Source organism: Paramacrobiotus metropolitanus, unplaced genomic scaffold (assembly GCF_019649055.1).
Source record: "Paramacrobiotus metropolitanus isolate TYO unplaced genomic scaffold, Prichtersi_v1.0 Parri_scaffold0000006, whole genome shotgun sequence".
NCBI lineage: Eukaryota > Metazoa > Tardigrada > Eutardigrada > Parachela > Macrobiotidae > Paramacrobiotus > Paramacrobiotus metropolitanus.
This window is the reverse complement of record NW_026570226.1, coordinates 2,420,384-2,441,817: the sequence shown is the minus strand read 5'-3', so window position 1 is coordinate 2,441,817 and position 21,434 is coordinate 2,420,384. Positions and strand designations below refer to the sequence as shown.

At 44.0% G+C, this 21,434-nt stretch overlaps 2 protein-coding genes and 1 long non-coding RNA gene across 8 annotated transcripts; 2 read left to right on the top strand and 1 right to left on the bottom strand.

Moving 5' to 3' along the window:
- Nucleotides 1-781: 781 nt before the first annotated feature.
- Nucleotides 782-8,416, top strand: LOC129581599 (uncharacterized). Of its 5 annotated transcripts, none has more exons than XM_055472780.1 (10): nt 782-1,043; nt 1,370-1,591; nt 2,332-2,454; nt 2,547-2,870; nt 2,934-3,843; nt 4,349-4,580; nt 4,654-4,790; nt 4,862-6,049; nt 6,186-6,838; nt 7,952-8,416. In XM_055472780.1, exons 1-5 carry the CDS (start codon nt 846-848, stop codon nt 2,973-2,975), a joined length of 909 nt encoding a protein of 302 aa, XP_055328755.1. In that variant the 5' UTR covers nt 782-845; the 3' UTR covers nt 2,976-3,843; nt 4,349-4,580; nt 4,654-4,790; nt 4,862-6,049; nt 6,186-6,838; nt 7,952-8,416. The 5 variants fall into 5 exon arrangements, with proteins under 5 accessions (XP_055328755.1, XP_055328758.1, XP_055328756.1 ...); XM_055472783.1 differs by lacking the exon at nt 7,952-8,416 and having other exon boundaries at nt 4,862-5,828; nt 5,947-6,049; nt 6,186-7,076; XM_055472781.1 differs by lacking the exon at nt 7,952-8,416 and having other exon boundaries at nt 4,862-5,435; nt 5,674-6,049; nt 6,186-7,075.
- A 5,831-nt stretch (nt 8,417-14,247) lies between these two features.
- Nucleotides 14,248-19,957, top strand: LOC129581602 (uncharacterized). Of its 2 annotated transcripts, none has more exons than XR_008689520.1 (4): nt 14,248-14,774; nt 15,225-15,722; nt 16,838-16,976; nt 19,725-19,957. It is a non-coding gene; the product is annotated as an uncharacterized LOC129581602 (long non-coding RNA). The 2 variants fall into 2 exon arrangements; XR_008689519.1 differs by having other exon boundaries at nt 19,721-19,957.
- Nucleotides 15,032-15,509, bottom strand: LOC129581600 (uncharacterized). The gene is made up of 2 exons (XM_055472784.1): nt 15,177-15,509; nt 15,032-15,076 (listed from the first exon to the last, which is right to left on the bottom strand). The coding sequence occupies exons 1-2, from the start codon at nt 15,485-15,487 to the stop codon at nt 15,064-15,066; spliced, it is 324 nt and encodes a 107-aa protein (XP_055328759.1). The 5' UTR covers nt 15,488-15,509; the 3' UTR covers nt 15,032-15,063.
- Nucleotides 19,958-21,434: the final 1,477 nt, after the last annotated feature.

Below are 21,434 nucleotides of genomic sequence, written 5' to 3'. Positions count from 1 at the left end.
CCCCGCAGGATCACCCAGAATTATTGGTTCTCGCTGCTGGACCTTGTAACTTATGGAACAATATTCGGACCAAAAAGCCACCCAGATGATTAACGTAGTTGCAAGAATGATACAGCTAGAAACTCCAAAACGCGAGCACCGAGTAACTGATTTAACGAATGAGCATAGAAATCCAGTGAGGAAACACAGCATCTATGAAACAGAACAACGGGACCGCCGGCGGTTAATTTAATCAAACTTTTTTCTTTAATCCGACCGTCTCTATTAGTATGTAGATGTTGTACATCGTATCATTCCTGACCGTGCTAGAATCGGGTATGCATCTTTAGTAAGTAAACAATTTTTATGCGGCAATAAAGGAGAGGTGATAAACCATGGACGCCCGATATGCCTAACAAATTAACAGTGATGTGATCTTCATAAAAGCCTTATTACCTCGTCATGGCACAGGGAATGCATAAAACATCCCTGGCTTTGCATAAAACGCTGTTGTAAAATCACCCATTTCCTCAGTTACTATACAGAACAATTGCGTACCATTTTAAGTTGCCGTCCTGTCTGAAGACATACCGATTAACGAAATATTTTATGCCGCCATGCCACACATAGAATCGAACGTCTGCGGCATCCCTCTACGTTTAATTTTTAACATCACCTTTTTAAAGCGGCGCCAAGTTAATCGTTGGTTATGCAATGCAAATAATTCTGCATCCACTATGTAATAATCCGTATAAATCTGAAGCGATGCAACATTATTTAAGCAAATCATTGTGGTTTCCAGAACAAACAAATTCCCTACTGCTGTAGGCATAACTGGAGTTTGTCTCTTGTAAGTCACTTGCAACATGGAGCAGTTTTATTTGACCGCTGTCACTATTGGTGTGTATATTGTGGGTAGCAGCTGGATATTGCCGTGTCATGGATGTACATCATGCTTAGATATTCCGCCATTGTGCCGGGATCTGCAGATTTCGGCATCAGCAAGCTGTGTGGACGTGCCATGTTCTTATTCCCTGACTCGCGTGGAAGGGGTCGACCTCACGGTAATTAATGTTCTAACAATAATAATAAAAAATAACAATAATAATAATAATAATTAATAATAATCATAATAATCAGTAATGTGCTAACTTCTATTCTCGCATAAAATGCGCCCGCATTATGCGTGTGCTTTTCTATGGCGCAGTGTAACAAAAATGAGAAAACAGGTTTACTGTGCGACCGAAGCGGTTAAATATATCTGCAGTCGGTCACTATAATAATTCCAATGAACTCATGGTCCGATGGCAATACATCGTTGTCCGGAATTGTACGGTTCTTCAAGTGTGCTTTACGCTAGCTGTTTAAAGCAGCGTTATATTTTCCGCAGCTGTGGAATGGCTGCGGCAATGCTACCTCCAGAAACTATATTGCCACGGATCTACTATACAGCAGCAAAGCAGGCACGCCACAACTGATTACGGTGGATCCGACCAACGGACTGATTTACAGAAACAGCTTGGCTGCAACGGAAGATGTTACCCAGGTGTACCAGTTTACATACTTCAACTTCGACCTTAGCCTCTCGGTGTCCAGCTCCGCGAATGTAACGGTAAGAGATTAACAGCGTAAGTGAACTGGTACATTTTATGGGCCGAACAATTCGTGACTTGACTGGAGAAGCGCGTTCTACAGGTGCTGCTTTTATCAAGCAACGCTTCAGTTTGGCTGTCGTTAAGGGCAACGCTACTGCTGTGTTAAGTACTTTACCTTTTAACCCGCGCATGGATAGAGATTTTGGTTGTCTTTTTTATGCTTAAATTTTAACTGTGAAATAGTGTGTCCGCGCCTGCATTTTATTGTTTTGATGGCTATTGCCTATTAAAAAATACACAGCTTACTATTTCGTACAAACAAAAATCTGCTTTTTTATTTCAGTTCGAGCTACTTATATAAACACAATGATTTTTTTACTGTGACAGCATTCTAACGATGCTGTTAGAGAATCTTTACTCAAACTAACTTCTGAAAAATCACAGAGCTTATTAGACTGCAATAACATAATTATTATAAAGTCACCCGTGCAGCCAGCATTGCGTTTACCAGAACAAAGAAAACACTAGATCACGGGCTCGAATTTTTTAACTGAGTTAAAATAAAGCAATCAACACTAAATTAAAACCATACCTCTTCTAACAAGGTTTTATTTTTTTCTATTTAAACGTTTCGTGACCATCCGATGAGTCTACAGCCATGCTATTCTTATGCAATCTGGGCAGAACAGCCTGTCACAATATAGTACATCGTCTAGACAACATAAGTTATGCTTCAAGAGTGTTATTCTTTCGCCAGTTCAATTTCGCGAGCTGTGCCATAAAACTGATCGGACCAGCCAATGGCACAACTTACTGCCCTGCAATTCCTCCGGACACGATAAACTCCATTTATTACGATTATCCGCAGCTCACCTTTACGGTAAATCTTTTGAGTTACTGCACCCATTATCGGTCATGTATTTTACTTTATGTTGGCACTATAACAGAAAATAGCGGTATTTGCGGTAACAGGCTAGCAATGTGCCAGATGGAACCGCCTTGATATGGGATGCGCCAGTTGATTGCAACTGTCCCGTCAACGGACTCGGCGCTCCACTGGCCGATGTGCAAGCCGGCATGTATTCGCCGGCTGTGCTGGATTATGGCGCCAATCCGGGTGTAATTCTTGTCAGTAATTACAACGCCGTACTGAACTTCCCAGCAACCAGTAAAACGGGGATTTACGGGGCATCAAATTACGGCGGCGAAATCAACTATTCGGGATGCCAGACGTTGCGGTTCTCGGTTATGCCGGTGTCATCATCTCCATATCTCACTGGCTCCGTCGTTATTGAGGTAAAGGTTATCAAGGAAGTGTTAGAAAAACTTGGTTTTTGGGTGAAGAACGTACTTTTGCAGGTGTGCTTCGATCCAGCTGGAGCAGCATGCTATATTATTTAACTACCTCAGGATTCTACGGCTAGAAATAAATTATCGGTTGAATTACGGTTTTTACTTTCTGTACAGAGGTGCTGTAGCGCTAATAATTTAATAAATAATTTCAGGATTAAGTAAGAATATGGTTGGACCCCATTCGAATATTACGTAACGGAAATTTTCGAAGTCTGTTACCACCTCCCCCACCCTGCTCTGACCTTTCTCCACGTACTACCTATGGGAGTTAACGCCAGCCAGTTAGTTAATTGCCCTACGCATAGTCACATAACTCTCAGCAGGCTGTACAGAACTGAGAATACTGACAATTGTGAGACTGTACGCATGGACCGTCGCAATATATAGACTAACAAAGCGGACGCGCCGAGATGTTGAGCGCTTTCACTCGCTCAGTTTGTGACGATTACCCGTACACGCCTAATAATATAGCACTTCCTTTGACCTCGAAGGAATTGGGCATGCAAATTTGTATTTTTTGGCACACCGGCTTCTACCACGTTTTTATTACGGAAGTATCCGATCGCTGAAAGACGGTTTGATCACTATTATTTGTACTGATGTTCGCAAGACGCGTTGATCACGTGCCTCGTGGAGAGGAAGGATATTTTGATTATCGTTCCTTCACACGCGGCGCGCTACGTGCTTCGCGTTCTGTACGCACCGAAGATCAACCTTTTTGATAAGTCTGTGAAACCGTGACCGAAATCATTTAACAAACGAATTACCATAATTATGACACTTCGAGCCGGTGGACAGCGGGCCGCCGGCATGGCGCCACCAGCAGATGACACTTCAGCCGGCGCTGACTGTGGGACGATGGCTGAAGGTCACGTGCCGCTACTACCACCGCAGTCCCATCAATCTCTACGGTCAGGTAAAGTGGGTGTTGTCCGTCTTTTCCTGATAGCTTAATGATGAGATCCGCACAGAAATCGCTTGAAAATATTTTCCTACTGATTTTATGTTGGATTGACGTGCGTAGAGATCTGTGACCAGAAGGCTAGTCGGTTTCATACTGTTGAAAAGCTAATAATATGATCGCTGGTGGTTTCAGTCTAAAAGACTAAATTCACGGCATCCGTGTAATTAGTTTCACTTGAAAAATTGAATTTCTGTAATTAAAAATAAAATTTATAAAATCCTGTAATTAAAATCCTGTACTTTACTTATGTTTATTATTTTAGAAGTTTTTTGTGTACATGTATATTATTAGAAATGTATATGTTTATTAGCTTTTTATTTTAATTGGCAATGTTCACTTGTGTTTATTTTTTTATGTTTATTGGAAATGTTTATGTTTATTTATCAGAATTTTCCGACTTTAATTTTTTATTAAACCGGACCGTTTAATGTGGTTAGCATGGGATAGCTTTTTTCAGATCGCCTCCGTGGGACCACAAAACAGGTCGCAACCCGGGGCCCTGATGCCGCTGACCATGCGTTCGGTATGGCGAAACGATGTTATAAATGTCGATGACTATGCGAAAACCAGCAACATCATCATCATGTCGGAAAAATCGAGAACGGCAGGATTCAAGCCGGTGAAAGACACCACTACAGTGCAGCAATTGCTGGTCAGTTTGGAGAATTACAAACAAGCAGCTGTCGACGGTACTTTTCTGAATGAAATTTTATCATGGTCGTTTATAATGCTTCGTCCTAATTAAACATGTATTTTTTATAGCGGAGGATTTCCGCCGTGCCGGATCGATTAAGGCACTCACGGATGAGATCGCTAATGTAGGCTCAAGAAGCATTGGCCCAAGTCATAAACAATAACAACAAATGCTCTATCGGTACTAAGACGGCCCTCGACCGACGGTAATCAACTTCCCAGCCATGTATTTTACAGCAGTTTTTGAATCTCATACTTAAAATTGCTTGTATTACAGACGGCGGCAGTGGTTCAACGATATTTCGAGAAAAGAAATGGTTCGAACATTATTTTTGAAACATCCGGATGTTTCGCAAAAGCTTCCAGAAAACAGCTTCCAGCCAAAGAATCAGTCAAAATAACCTCTTCCAAACGATAGTTACGTTGAACTAAGCGAGATCGTCATTCATTTATAGCCACTGACCCGATTCAAACCTTAGCTTAATGCTTTGTTCAACAATCTTTGTGCCTGACCCGTGCCGTACAACTGGAAGGACTTGCCGAAAATCGCCACCGAATACTATAACCTTCCCACCAAATGGAAGATCATTTCTCGTCAGATCACGTGAAAGGCGGTCAAGCGTCGAAAGCCCATGTTTAGGCGCCATTGGTGCTTCGTCCCAAATTATCATGGCAGCATCTAGCAACCGTCGCGCTTCTAAGGAGCTCGGTTTCATAGTGGACACTGAAGACTCATCTAGATTCAGAGGAAATTTGAACGCGGAGTGACAGGTGCGACCACCTTGGAGCAGTGTCGCTGCAATTCCGGTCCAGGCAACAATTATCACCGTCTTTCCCTGCCCTCTCAGAATGTGAGCCAAGCAACGGTACACGTAAGTTTTTCCAGTTCCACCGGGGCCATCAAGAAACCATTGTTTCGGGCCAGATGCAGTTTCTACCGAATGCAGAACTTCACGAACAAATTCTTTCTGCTGTTGGTTAAGCGTCAGCTTAAGTCTTTCACCGTCTGCAGTCTCTTTTTCTGTGTTGTACTGATCACAAATACTGCCAACAGGACGTGCTGGTTTCGGTAATCCTATCTGTTCACAGGTTAATCCATGCTGAATCAGAACACACTCAACATCCCATAGAGCTCTGTTTCTACTTTCCTCTTCCGAGTTAGCACGCCGGTAGTCCTCCATCAAATGTTCTTGATGCGCTTCGAAAAGTCCGTTAGGATCGGCCGGTATACAAAATGCACAAATGTACGCGAACATGTCCCTCAATGATTTCGGCATACTGGAAAGACTCGCTTCGGCTAAACATGCACTCCATTCGGCATCATCATCTAGAAGTCGAAGTGCTTTCGCTGCTTCTTGATAGGTGTCATATCCCCTATGGCCGTGCATTACAACCAGAACGTTAACGGTGAACATGCGAAGTGGACCGGAACAGGAGGTCTTCAGCAAATGGCTCCTGGAGTTAGGTAATGCAAAGTTTGATTAAATTTACAGATTAAATAAAGCGATATTAAAAATACAAAATTATGCACCTAAAACTGGGCAAGCTAAACAACAGTCAGTAACGATAAATATATGAAAAACTTATGAATTATTTCACAGGCGAAGGACGGCTGCAAACTGTTCCGGAAATGGAAGAAGAAATGGTTCAGGTGCCAGATGACTGTGTTTTTGAGGGATCACCGATGGAATTAGTGAAAGAGTTTATGGTCAGGTAATCGACCCGTCGGATGTGGTGACCTTAGCAAACTGTGCTATCTTGGCGCCGAAAAACGACCATTGTGCTGAAATCAACGATTACGTCGTTAAGAATTTGTTACCGGGAAATGAAAAATCATACTATAGTGTGGATTCTGTTGAAGGAGACAGTACGGATGATTTTACGAATTATCCTTTGGAATTCGTACATAGTTTGACACCCGCTGGACTGCCTCCGCATGAACTGTTTTTGAAGCCGGGAACTGTAGTTATGCTGTTAAAGAATTTCAACGGCAAGGCAGGTTTAGTAAACGGGACCCGAATGGTCGTACGATGCATACACGACAATCACCTGGATGTAGAAGTTCCAACGGGGGAATGTGCCGGACAGCGCGTATTTTTACCCCGTGTAATTCTAACGACGTCGGATCCAACTATGCCTTTCAGCATAAAGCGGAAGCAGTTTCCTGTGCGTGTTGCTATGACAATCAACAAGTCACAAGGACAAACGCTCAAGCGATTAGGGCTGTATTTACCGGAACATGTTTTCTCTCATGGTTAGCTTTATGTAGCCTTCTCTAGAGTTTCCTCCTTTTCTGATATTAAGGTGAAAGTTGTTCAGGGAGCATACGTGGCAGACCCGGCATTTATACTCGCAACGTTGTGTTTCCCGAAATTTTGTAAATAAACTGACTAAGAGTGTAAACTTAATTAAGACTTCTTATATATTAATGGGATTATGGGAGTGGGGATATATGCTGTAATACTGTACATCCGCACAGCGACCTTAAAAGTTTTAACTTGCATAGATAATGGCCAGTTACAATAGTTTCGAAAGTAACTTTCCAGTTATTACATACATCTATACCAGATTCCGAGGTTGACACGCTGCACCCTTTTCTCTGCAGCAATAGCGCAGTTTGCGCGGGGTCTACTAGTTTCAAAATAAATAAATAGCAATTTTTTGCATATTATTTTTATGTACTTTTTGGGATTTTTATGTTTTCATCTAATTTAAGAAATAATTTATGGCTTTAAGTTATAAAGTTTTATATTGGGGTAATTGTTTTGGGTTTTGCATTCGTATTGGAGTTTTTTTATTGACCGTAGCGAATTAAAAATTTATTTACACTCCATGCTGAGCGCTGCTTGTTTGCTTGTAGCGTGCGCCGAAGTTAAAAATTTCAGAGTGCTTTGACGGCGTTTGGAGGAGACATCGTATGTTCATCCAATCGAGTATTTTTCCCGCGTTTGTCGTCGTTATTGTGGACGTTGCTATTGTATTTGTGTTTGCTTTAATAAACAGCTTTTTATTAATAGTCCTTTTCTTTTTCCGATTTACTGCCTTTGATAAGAAGTATTTTTATAGGTTGTGTTGCTGTTGCTGCTTGCATTTTGGGCGCAGACATTTCTTTTTAAAAATTTTTTCTCCCAGCATAAGCCACTGTACATCACAGTCTTATCTGAAATGCTTCATAAGGGATTTTCCTACAAAAATCAACTGTCGTTCTTGCACTTTATTCTGAAATTCCGTAGCATCACTAGCATTGTACTTGATTACGTGTTGGATAGCAATGCTCATTTAACCGTTATCCGATTTTATATCACAAAAAATCCTGCACAGCAGATGACTTTGATAAGCCTTACAATAATTGCTAATTTTCCTCTAGGTCAGTAAAGCTCCCTCTGGCTCTTTCCGAGACCGTGTACAGGTGGTGGACGCGGTTAACAGCGCACTGGACCGTCTGACAGCGGCACCGGAAAGCACCGACCACTGACCAGTGACCACTCTGCAGGGCAGCATTGTTTTACTGGATGCCATGATCAAGGAAGACCCGGCCATCGTCCAGCTCATCGTACAGACGGTTTTGAAGATGTTCCGCCATGTGTTTCCTCTTTTCCCGCAAGCGAAGGAAGAAATTCCTGGCTGTGTTACATATGGCGCTGGGTTTTCCCTTCGCCCGGCTGGCCAGCACCAATCACGCAGATTCTCACGCCCTTTGTCGTCCAGATAGCCCTGCTAACTCTCTCCATACGTACTCGTACTACTGTTTTGTCAGTTTAATCTTTAGTAATATCATTTTGAGTAATATATTTAAAAATTATTTCTTTGGATATTTTGTAATTTTAAAATATGATCTTGAGTGCTCTCTCGTTTTTGGGATAACGGAGTGTTTGGGCGCGGACACCAAGGCAGGAATCTGCTAATAAACCGATTTCGTTACAGAGACACCGAGTGAACAAATTTCAGTTAATTTCGGATTTATCGGTTGCTCTTGGAATCCTTCTAGGTGTAAATGGTACTTTAATGAATTTGAAGATTTTTTTTATTTATTGATGGACAATAAAAAGGCACAGGCTATTGTGGTAAAGCCTGCTGTGACGCTTTGAAAAGACATCACAGGCACGGTATGCAAATTATCCACGACCTGGCTGCTTTTCTTTTGGACACACCCGAAAGGCACAGAGCCTGAAAAGAGGAGATAAGTTATTTTATTCATAAAAATAACGAATTTTGCTGGGATGACGCATATAATCTTGGCGAAACATTTTTCGTTATTTAAATTTTTTCTGGTTTTAAATTTGGTGTTTTCGTATGTCGGTTGTCTGACGACGGACCTGATGGTCCGCTTCGCCATGGCGGCCATGGAGCACCACGATCGGGAAGTGCGGCGCAGCGGGGAGCGTCTGATCATCCATTTGTACGGGCGTCCGCCACCCTCCAGTTTTCCCTCTTTCGCTGGTCATTCGCAACGCGCAGCGGCGTATCGCGATCACATCCGTTCGCTTTTGCCGCCACCGCCCACGGATGCCGATAAGGACAAACGCAATTTCAAATACCGGCGAGTGTACCACGTGCTGGCGGAGATGGATGCCGGGGATATGCGCAACGCAGTGGATCTCGACCCGGTAAATTTTAATAACCACTTTTTGCGTAGGATGTTAGTGGTCCATGTTGCAGTAGAATATATCTGTACTCGTATGGTCGTTTAAGTGAAACACTATGGTAAGTGAAGGGGCGATGGTCGTTTAAGTGAAACACCCGAAATAACATTTTCCACAAACCGATTTTCTTTCGGATTTTTTCCTCTTCCGACTAAACAGGAAGTACCCTTTACAGCGTACTTGATATTTTTAAAAATGCTTGAATCGTTTTCTTACAAATGAGACTTACAAAAATATTTGAGCGTAGGGCAGTGGCACTCGTGGCGTGGCTAAAGCGCTTTCGTCACTGATTTCTTTACGTCTCATTTGTAAGAAAACGGTTCAAGCATTTTTAAAAATTTCAAGTACGCTGTAAAGGGTACATCCTGTTTAATCGGAAGAGGAAAAAATCCGAAAGAAAATTGGTTTGTGGAAAATGTTAAATTGGGGTTTTCACCTAAACGACCATCGCCCATTCACTTAGCATAGTGTTTCACTTAAACGACCATACGGGTAGGGGTTCAAGAGTAAAATTGTGGAAATAAATATCCACAGCCATAGGGTCTACAGCTTTGTAGTATTCAAACGACTGCCATTTAACGTTCATGAATTTTATTTAGTTTATAGAAATTCGGTGAAAAAAAGATAATTACAAATTTACAATATCCAGTTTCAAAAATTAGGAGATGTAAAATGTAAAATATAAGAGTAAAAACAGAATCCATGGATTTTTATTTGTAATAAAATATTTGCGCTCATCAGTACTTGTACTCCAATACGTACCGCTATTTTGGGATTTACGATGCGATGGCCTTCATTCATTTCGAATTAATTAAAGGTTTATACTCGCACTGTTAATTGAAGTTTGCGTTTACTCGCTAACTTGTTTTAACGATGCGAGAGAAACGCCGGCAAGAGCTGCTCTCTTTTTTGAACAGGACATCAATGTTTAGCCGCCGGACTTTGAGCGAACCGACGGATGCTTTTCTCCTCCTTCCTGGAATGTACCACGAGCATGTGTGCCAGCGAATCGCCTGCCTTTCCTGTTTGCGTACGGTGTGCAAACTGCCAGTTTACCTACGGACTACCTAACCGTCAGTTCTATCTTATGGTGGCCCAGTTGCATTTTTCGAATTGGTGTGTTTTTCGGCATGTGCGAGTCTTTTGCTTATCCTCATTGTGTGTGTGTCAGAGTTAAGAGTTTGATATTGATCATTGAAAGTTAACGATTGTAATCTTCCTGTTAATCTTCCTGGGATTGTGTGTGTCAGAGTTTGATATTGATCATTGAAATCTTCCTGTTAATAATATGACCGGACGGCGCGGTAGGACGCCCAATGCGCCTGAACCACTTGCGGCACGGCCAGCTCGCGGTCGTCCACGTGCGCGTGCGAACCCTGTTACCCGTCCGACGGCAACTGGAGGAAGTATTGGCGCGGAAGGCGTATGAGATCTGGATGCTCGGATTGCCATGGCGAAGCAGCAGTTGCAGTCGCTGTTAGCGCAGAAGGCCGCGGACGTGATCCCTGTTTTGTCGACACCAGAGGCACCACAACCACTGCCTGCACAGCCACCACCGACGGAAACGACTATGCTGCTTCAGCCCATGATGGATCAGCAGAACCAGCATGCCCAGCTTACTCAGAAAGTCAACGAGGCTCAGGCCACGCCATCCACCAGCACCGGAGCGAGTAACAGTAAGAAACCGCCTCCGTTGCCCGCTGGGTTCCCAATTGTCAGTGAGAAATGTCTCGAAGAACTGTACGATCTCACGGTGAACGTTGACTTAGATAAGCTGCTTAGGGCGAACACCATTATGTCGCCGATTCAGGGAGAAGCTAAATTCGAGATCAGGGATGGAAACTTTATTCTTTCTGATTCGAAGCCTAAGAAAATTACGATTACTTCGTTCACTCTGTGGAACGAAGCGTTCATTGTGTTTCGCCGTGTGCGCAGTTATTACCATCCCACTCTGCAGCAGCCGCTCGACTCCTAGTATCCTACCATACCATTATAACTGAAATGGCAGGTGTCTACCTGCTGCCGGTGTGGTTGGAGCATGATAAGACCTTTCGTGCATGCCGCATCCGTGATGTCACTAACCATGATCAATGGAACCTGCTGGACCGAAGCCTACTGGACCGCTGTATAGCCCGACATCCGCTTCGTGCTCATCTGCCATTATGTCGCGACTGCAGCATTGCGGACCATACGGATCAGGACTGCCCGAAAAAGCTCCAGTTCACTGCACACGGTCAAAAAGACGCTAAGGGGGATCGGCCCTTTCGACACATCCCGCCAGAGTTGTGCAGGAACTGGAACAACGGGAGATGCACTAACGGGTCAAACTGCCGCTTCAAGCACCTGTGTGGAATATACAGGGCGGCTGACCACACCGTCCACGAGCACGATTCAGCCCAGCATAAGCCTGCTGCTAATGTCAACGCCAAGGCCGGAAGTAGCGACGCCCGTTTCCGCCGACAGACTCGCTGAACTAATGGTAGCGCATAATGACCGCGAGTCTGTGTGTTTCCTTTTACAGGGTTTCAGGTTTGGTTTTGCCATCGGGTACGAAGGCCCGCAAATTCGCCGATCTACCGCAAACGCACGCTCGGCTCTTCTTGACCCACACGTCATCACAGCAATGATCATTAAAGAAGTGAATGCCAACCACACGAAAGGTCGTTTTCAAGTGGAACCGCACCCAGTATGTGTCGTAAATCCGCTCGGGCTGCGTCCAAAAAGACAATCAGGCCACCGGGTAATAATGGACCTGTCGCAGCCATTTGGGTTCAGCGTGAACGACTATATCCCGAAAGAAAAGTACTCGTTGACGTACATAGGTGTAGATGATGCAGTTAAAATGGTGATGTTTCATGGTCGAGGGTCGTTGATGGCGAAAGTTGATATCGAAAGCGCGTTTCGTAATTTGGCAGTTAGATCGGCCGACTGGCACCTACTGAGATACAAGTGGGAAGGAATGTTTTACCATGATGTAGTGGTCCCGTTTGGGTTGCGATCAGGCCCATTTTTATTCGACACGTTTGCTAGAGCGCTTGAGTGGATATTTAAAAAATGCACTGGTAGCGAACATTTCTGCATTTTCTCAACGATTATTTCATGTGCGATAAGCCAGCAAGTCCAGCTTGTGGGAGATTAGTGATGCAGGTTCAGTCAGTATGCAAGTATTGGGCGTTCCGATAATTGACAAAAAGCTGATAGGCCCAGCTACAGTGATGAAATTTTTGGGTATCGAAATCAACAGCGAGAAATTTACGCTATCAGTATCGGCTGCTCGTTTAACGGAGTTAACGGCATTGCTCGAAAGTTTTTCCGCGTGTACGCAGTGCACAAAGCGTGAGCTTTTAAGCCTTGTTGGAAAGTTATCTTTTGTGACAAAATGTATACCTGCTAGCCGAATTTTTCTGAGGCGCATGATCGAGCCGAGCTGTAAAGTAAACCGGCTGTTTCACAGAATTACGTTGACCGACGGTTTCCGTCGCGATATCGCATGGTGTAGAGAGTTCTTGCCGGCATGGAACGGGACGGCCGGGTTTGTGCAGCCAGAATGGCTACCAGCAAGTGTACTGCACGTGTACACTGATGCAGCAGGCTCGATAGGTTATGGAGGAGTACTCGGTAATGAATGGTTTCACGAAGCATGGCCGACTTGGCTGCTTGAATTGAGCCCGCCGATAACGTTTCTCGAAATGTACCCCATTTATGTGGCATGCGTTGTGTGGAATGAAAAGTTTCATGGGAAACGTGTTATGTTCCACAGCGATAATACAGGAACAGTGCAGACATGGTCGTCAAGCAGTTGCAGCAACCCAGCGGTGATGGAGCTTATACGTAGAATTCATTTTGTAACTGCTCATTTTAATTTTGTGATCAAAATAACGCACGTCGCGGGTGTCGATAACAATATTGCTGACGCGTTATCCCGATTGCAGTTGCAACGCTTTCGTCAACTCCATCCGCTGGCGAATGTCGACGGCATAACACCGCCAGATTTGCTTTCACGACTGCGACCGTTCCTGACGGGGAAAGAGCCTCCAGTAACAGTCTCACCGCGGGTGACCTTTTCACCGCCGGAGTGGCTCCTGCTACCCGAAGAGCTTACGCCAATGGAGAGCGAAGCTTCGAGTAGTTTTGCAGATTAACGAAGAAAAAACCATGGCCCGCCACTCAGGAGACTGTTGAAGATTATGTAGTGCACCTGTTCAACCGGAAGTCCTCATCCTCGACCATAAATGTTTATTTATCCGCTGTAGCCCGGCACCACTTGTCGCAAAACATGCCGGACCCGACAGCCAATCCCAGACTGAAGCAGATTGTAGAAGGCGCCCGCCGGATGACCGTAACACAACCAGACCAGCGCCTACCGGTAACTTCCGAACTGCTGGGACGCCTTCCAAGCAGACTGCACCTGACGTCCCTAATACAATACGACCAGCAAATGTTTTGGGCCGCCTTTACGATGGCTCATCGTTCCCTCCTCCGCGTTTCGGAACTGACTTCGCCATCCCCGACAGCTTTCAACCCGTCGGCTACCCTCCTGCTGCAAGACGTTTTGTTGGAACGACACTGTGCTGCAGCTTTCGACTAAACAGTCGAAGACAGACCAGCACAGGAAAGGAACCACACTGTCCATGTCCGCTAGCGAAGCGCCGATCATCTACAATGCCTGTGTTACCTATGCACTGCAACGTCAGCATCGACAGCCTCCCGACCTGCCATTCTTTATCAACAGCAGCGGCCGCTTTCTCACGCGCTTTGACCTTACGCGTGCACTGAAGTTAACCCTTCCAGATGGGGAGGATCGCGCCCGCTACTCATCACATTCCTTTCGAATTGGCGGCGCCACTTCGGCCGCTGCTGATGGCCTGTCCACGGAAGTTATATGTGAACGGGGACGATGGAAGTCGTCCTCGTTCAAGCGCTACATTCGCCCGCAAAGTCTGCGCGTACCACATCTGTTGGGGGCACCTCCTCACTCGCGCTGCTCTCTCGCTATGGTACGCACAGAACCGCACCGGAAGGCAGCCGCAACATCCTGGCCACGTATCAGGATCCATTTCACTCCCTGGCCACGAATCAGGGCATCACCTGGCCACGTATCAGGTGTCTTCGACCCCCTGGCCACGAATCAGGGGTCACCTGGCCACGCACCAGGTGGCACTGCGCGCGATAACACATATACGCTCCTTCCGGTGGCCGAGCATGTTCTGACGTTTTCCACGAGACTCCGCGGCCGAGACGAGGCTGGCCATTTGCCCCAAAACCATGTCGGCGTTTCTCGAATACATCGTTAATACTTTGGTTTAATAGTTTTTATAACTGTAACATTGATTATTGTATTATTTTCCTGTTTGGTTTCAAGTGAATGGGTATGCCAGCTTTGTTACTGCGTTTGAACTTGGCTTGTAAATATTGAAAGCGTATGTATAAATTTGGGATGTCCATATGGATATTTATTGGTTTTAATTGCCTTAGCCGCCGAGCTTGAAAGCCGCCCTTTGAAAGAGTGGACTGTCTTTGGAGCGCAACATCGACGACTAAATCCCTGTAAGTGTGTCAACAACAATTTTATGTGTTCTTAATCTGGGATAACATAGTGGAGTGGCCGTAAGCACTTGACAATACGCTTTGATGGGGCAGGCGATTGTGTGAAAAGTAATGTGTTCCTGTAAATTTGTTTTCAGTTTGTCTTGATAAGTTTTTATCGTGCTCATTTTTTAATTTTAATTTTTCTTCGTTGTACGTCGTATTAGGCTTTCGTAGAAATAATTCATACTTCATGCATCCCCTCTGTAATATAATCCCCTCTTCATGCATCCCCTCTGTAATTCATACTTCATGCATCCCCTCTGTAATATAATTGATATTCTTTAAGCCGTCCGTACGTGAAAATACGGACGTAATTATTATTTTACTTTTTAAAGCGTGATGCAGCACCACAAATTTTACCTATTTATTGCGTGGGTGAAAAGTGATTCGCTTCCATCCTGTGTGTAGAATATTCCCAGGAATTCATCCGCGAAACCATCGAAGTCGTTGAAGACCATGGCGTCAAGGAAATTACTGGCATCCCAGCGCCACCTCAGTCTCATCTCCGACACCTCGGATCCCTCAACCAAACAGCATCCCACTGATCCCGCCACATCCAGCGGACATTCCCCCCTGGTCCGCCGGCAATCCTCCAGCACTCTGCTGTCGACGCGCTCCCTCTCCGAGCAGTCGCGACCGCATCCAGCAAAATTGGCCGCGACGTCCACCATCGCCTGGGCGGAAAATATTGAGGAGAAAGTGGAGTATATCGATGTTGCGAATGACGCTGCGGTCCCGTCGGAACAGGACAAAAACGGTCCCGGAGAAAGTGGTGTCGCTGGTGAAGAAGGGGAAATATTGGAAGCATCTGCAGGTGATTGCCGCCGCGCTGGAGGGCGAGGGATGCCGGTTGTTGGAGAAGAATGCAGCGGTGAAGGAGATGAAGAAGAACAGCAGCACCGCTTTGTAAGTGACTGCACATTCGCTGATCGTGTATACGTTAGTATATCGTGTGTACGCGACAACGGTAGTACAGCTCTGTTTATCGGTAGAAATCGTAGTGTGATGGCTCTTTCTCCCAGTCATCCTAGGTGCCCGTTAAAAATTTGAATAAAAATTTGAATACAGGTTGTTAGGTTTCGTTGCGCTGATTTTTTATTGAAAAGTGAATGTTCCGGCCATTGCTTTTTGTAATTCTTGTTTTTCTCGGCACTTCATTATTAAGTTATTCGTATTTATCAAGTTATTCGTTGACAGGAGGTGCCCGTTATGCGGAAAGCCAGACATTGTAAAGGAGTTGAATTGGCATTTGTACTATGAAATATGAATATCCGCTGCTGAAAATGTGCAGTTACTGCGACAACGTTAGTACGAGGCAAGTGTCCCTTAAATTAATAGACGCGTTTTGCCTTACCATGATTTGACAACCTAGACCGCAGTGTGCGAACCTGTCAGCCACCATGGGCTGGCAGCGTATAATACAAACGGTTGACTGCATTGCTGCCATTGACGTAACGTTAAAGTAAGTTGGCACTCACACTCGCAAAAACCTCAACCGAACCTACAAACTTACGTTCCAAATGGTGGAAAAAAATCAGGGAATTTTTTGATACATAGCAAGTAAGTTTTCATGGCAAGCAAGGAAAGTTATGAACGTTTGTGGTTCCTCGTAGACATAGCATAAGGTTCGTGCGAAGAGCCGTTGAAGAGGATCCTATGCTATGTCTACGAGAAACCATAAACGTTCATAACTTTCTTTGCTTGCCATGAAAACTTACTTGCTAGGTACCAAAAAATTCCCAAATTTTTTCTCCATCATTTGGAATGTTAGTTTGTAGTTGTGATTGAAGTTGAGATGAGTAAATGTCGATTCAGTGAACGTCGAAGTCAATGGGAGCAATGCAGTCACCATTTGTGTTACACGCTGCCAACCCATGGTGGCTGCCAGGTTCGCACAGTGCAGTCAAGGTTGTCAATTTATGGTAAGGCAAAACGCGTCTATTAATTTAAGGGACACTTGCCTCGTACAGCATCTCTGAGTTGTCTATTTAAAAAATTTTATGTTTTGTTCGGCGTTGCAGAAAACTCTGGTGTGGGAGCTGAACGGACACTGGTTGGGGAAATGCGCCAAACGACCATCCATGGCGCCGTGTTCGCGATGCGAACTAGCCGTGCCGCTGAAACAGCTGGAGGACCATTTGAGCAATGTCGATTGTCTGGGTAATTTAATTTTCAAAAGAAAATGCATGTGACACAGTTTCCAGACATGCGGAATCGAATGGCGTTATCAGTTTTTCGATGAATTTTTTGGTTTGTTCTGACCAGATCGTACGGGGTTTTCCATTGTTCAATGTAGGACTAAATGGTCGCATAGCCCCCTACCCAGCATTCTGTACGCAAGCGGTGCAGTGCACTTGTACGAAGCGGATATTTTGAACTCAATCGTACAGTGCACTGCGCTGCATTCGTACTGAATGTGGAGATGTTGGGTATGCGACCATTTTGTCCTAAGCTGTAATATAGATCTTTTGTCCTAAGCTGTAATATAGATATTTACCTTGCTATTAATTTTTATGTTTGTTTCTTGTATTAGTTTATTAGTCTGTAGTTCGTAAATCCTACCGGTTGAATCAGAAATTAATTGAGTCAGGGAGATTAATAAAACACGCGAATACGGGTTACGGACGCACAGTGCACTGTATGTTTCTTTCATGACCTTGTTACCGTAGTGCCTGTCAGTCTCGCGTTCTTGCGGACGTGTGAACTGGAGCACGGCTGACACGGTGACAATTTTTCCGAAAATTTTATTTTATTCGGGATCAGTAACGTTAATTACTGAAAATTATGCGAAAGTGTTTGCAGTGCTGATTTGTTTTTAAATTATAAAAAAGCTGTTGTATCAAAGACTTTCTATGCCGTCATTTTGTTGCCTGGCTTTCTATGCCGTCATTTGCTGTAGAGCCCTGCACGAGCCGGCTCGGCTCACGAGCGCTCGGCGTTCGCGAGCACTTCAAGCGAGCAGGCGTCGTTTTGCGAATTTGCGAACGAGCTGAGCAACAGAAAAAAAGTTGCGAGCGAGCCGAGCGAGCGGGGTATTCGGGTGCGAGCGATCGCGAGCCTACAGGCTGACATTGTGCGAACTGGAGAAGTTTCTAGTACAAAATTACATTGACCGACCTGAAAACGGTCTTAAACCACCGTCACCTTCGCGCTTCGCGCGAAGTGATTTACCAACTTTCCTAGACCGGTTGGGACTCAGGACTAACTTTTGATGTTTTGTACTCGTAGCCAACAAAAACATTATTTGACGGGTTTATGAATCAGTTGAATGCTTCCCAAGAAAGGTGCATTTTAATTCTCGAGCATCTGTTATATGTATTTATTTCAGACCAAATTAAGAAAACTACATCCAGTAGAAAATTAAAGGTATTAGCGAAAAAATTAAAAACTGTAATGAAACGAACTACCAGTATGGAGATATGAGTGACTGTCTCTGAACATCCAATTACACTTGCTGAGTTTTTGTGTTGGTGAAAAGTTTGGTATAATTAATTCGTGCAAAAAATTGATACGTAAATTTTTGCCGATCTCACGAGCGAGCCGATTTGCCAAAATAAAATTACGAGCGAGTTGAGCGAGCAGAAGCAAAGAAAATAGGAAAACGAGCGAGTTGAGCGAGCGGCGGTTTGGGCGCGAGCGAGCTGAGCGAGCAGGAAGTTTCAGAAAGCTGAAACGAGCGAGTTGAGGAGCACTTTTGCTGCTCGTGCAGGGCTCTAATTTGCTGGTCTATAACTCAGTACGATTGCAGCCATTGCACTACATTGTAGAGAATTTAAAAGGTGATTTTAATTCATTTGATGCAATTCATCTGGGTGATGTGATACTATCCCTTTCACCACCGTTTACTGTAGCCTTGCAGCCTGCAGGCACCCCCTATGCACTCTTTCAGACAATTATGCGAAAACGGAAAACAAACAACATTCTAATCAAAACAACGTTCGAGGACGGCAGCATTCAAGCCGGCGAGGGACACCATCATCGTGCAACAGCTGCTGCTGGTCAGGTTGGAGAACTGAACAGCCAGCTGTCGAGGGTTCATGATGGTCGGTGTTAGTGGTGTGCCTAAAACTATGACATTGTTTTGTTGCGGAGGACTTCCGTCACGCCGGATCTGTCAAGGCACTCCCAGAGGAAATTGCTAATGTAGGCGTATTCAGCAATTCTACCAGTAATAAACATTAGGCGCTGTATTTAATTTAGAATTATGTATTTGTGCTTTTAATTTTCTTTAAATTTTAATTTTTTTTATTTTTCTTGTTATACATATTTGTAGGTTTTGTTCTTCTTGATAATGTTAGGAATTTACCAGAGACGCGTTAAACCGAAATTGACCTGAGTAATTTCCGGGTTTTTTTTGGGTTTCTTAACATTGTTGGTTCCTAGAGAGCAGAGGAAGCGGACGCTTTAGAGAAGTAAAAAGACAGCGCGATCGAGGAGAGATTTTCCGACTCGAAATGTAACATCCTCAAGGTGACAGTGAAAGCATGAATTTATTAAAGGAGCGTAGTTATGGCAGCTTGCTCTAGGTCACTGTCAGTTAAGAAATGGATAAATGATGAGAATTAATTAAGGTTGTGTTAGTGTGCTTGAAAGTATAAAAACTGGACAAGTGGTTGTAGAAAAGTTAAGAATAGTCATCGTCAGTAAAGAATATAAGAACGCTGGTAGATCGCCAATGAAATCCAGCTTTACCGATTTAAGTCAAGTACGAGCCGTCGCACTACGTTACCGCCGTGATTGAACCGTTATTTGGACGGCGAAATTGACTCAAATTGTAGCATGTTACTGTATTGGTTTTTGCTCTGATAAAATCGCTTCCTTGATAATCGTTACAGTACCATTCCCCGCGTAAACGCAAAGTTGTTTAAAACGGATGTCGGTCTTTATGTGCTGCCTGCTTTCAGCTAGAAAGGACAACTACGGCGCCTGGAAGAGATGTTACGAAAACGGGCAGTGCCAGAGGTTGGCGGGGTCCAGCGCACACCGGCGGAACGCGACATCCACACGGTGCAGTTTCGCGATGACGCGGTGCCGCCGGAATTCACACCGGCCACGCCCACCAGCAGTACCCGCCGCAGCACGTTGATGAGACCACGGGCAGTCAACCACCCGCGATGGGATGTTCAGTCAGACGGCCAAAAAAAGTGCAGGTGAAGATATGAATATTGTGTATGTTCCATCGGTTATGATTTATTAAGGTTTTCTTTATTATTTATAAGGGAGTTTTGTAAAAGTATTTACGGACGAGCTGCGTAGATTTACTTTTTATGAGCGGACTTTCATAATAATTTTTTTCATGTCTAGTTTTATGCATCTTTTTATTTTGGCATTTTTATATGTTTCTTTGTATAATTTTTTATGTTTTTAGTTTAGAAAGTTTTTATACCGTTTTCTTTAGGTTTTGCAGTGGTGTTCGACTTATTTTGACTGGCCTCAACAAACAAAAAATTTATCAATGACTTAATAACTGTTGCACCTTTATTTGTAGCGTGCTCTAAAGTTAAAAATTTCCGAATATGCCGGCGATATCCAGAGTGCTCTGACGGCCTTTGGAGAAGACATTGTGCGTGCATTTTACTCAGCAGGAAACAATATTTTGCGCGTTTGTCGTTACCGTTTTTATTATGTAAATATTTTTCTCTAGCTTGTTTTAATAAATTGAGTTATAATTTCTAGTTTACTGCATAAGGTATGTACTCTGTACTTGTAGAGTCTGTGCTATTGTTATTGATTGCGTCTTTCGCTGAGAATTATTTCTTTATTAAGTTTTGATTTCTTAAATTTTTTTATTAAATTTTATTAAATTAAAATCACAGGCGGGTCTACATCTCGTCCGTGATAAAATTTTTCTTCAAAAACAAATATTTGTCAAATGCATTATTTTCTGAAACCGTAAAGATGATCTGGGATTCTGCTACATTCAGCCCATTTTCTGGGATTCAGCCCATTTTCTACAATTTGCGACAACAGATGCGCTGCATTATAACTTACGGTTTCTATAACACTTTCACCGTTTTCTATAACACCAAACTGTCACCTTTTAACTTCTGACTGTCGCGGTTTGATCTATAAGCTCTATAATGTTTTCGTATAAGAAACGCAGAACCAGTTTCGTCATGTTAGGAAATTAATTTTCCAGTAAAAACAATTCTTATAATTTTTTTCAGTGAGTCATCAGCTTGAAAATCTCCGAATTTCGCATCCGCTAACAATCCCGCGGCCAGCCTGCGTTAACTGTTCAAACAATCGATAATTTCCCCAGTTTTTTTCTCCAGGTGAATAAAGCTCCGTCGAGCTCTTTCCGAGACCGTGTACTGGTGGTGGACGCGGTCAACTGCGCACTGGACCGTCTGATATCGGCACCGGAAATCACTGATCCACCACCACTGACCATCCTGCAGGGCAGCATCGTTTTGCTGGACATGATGACCAAGGAAGACCCGGCCATCGTCCAGTTCATCGTGCAGACAGTGCTGAAGATGTTCCGCTCGGTTTTTCCTGTTTTCCTGCAAGATAAAGAAGAATTTCTGGCGGTGCTGCTAAAGAAGAATTTCTGGCGCTAAGTTTATCCTTTGCCAGACTGGTCAGCACCAATCGCCGGATTCCGCAGATCCTCAT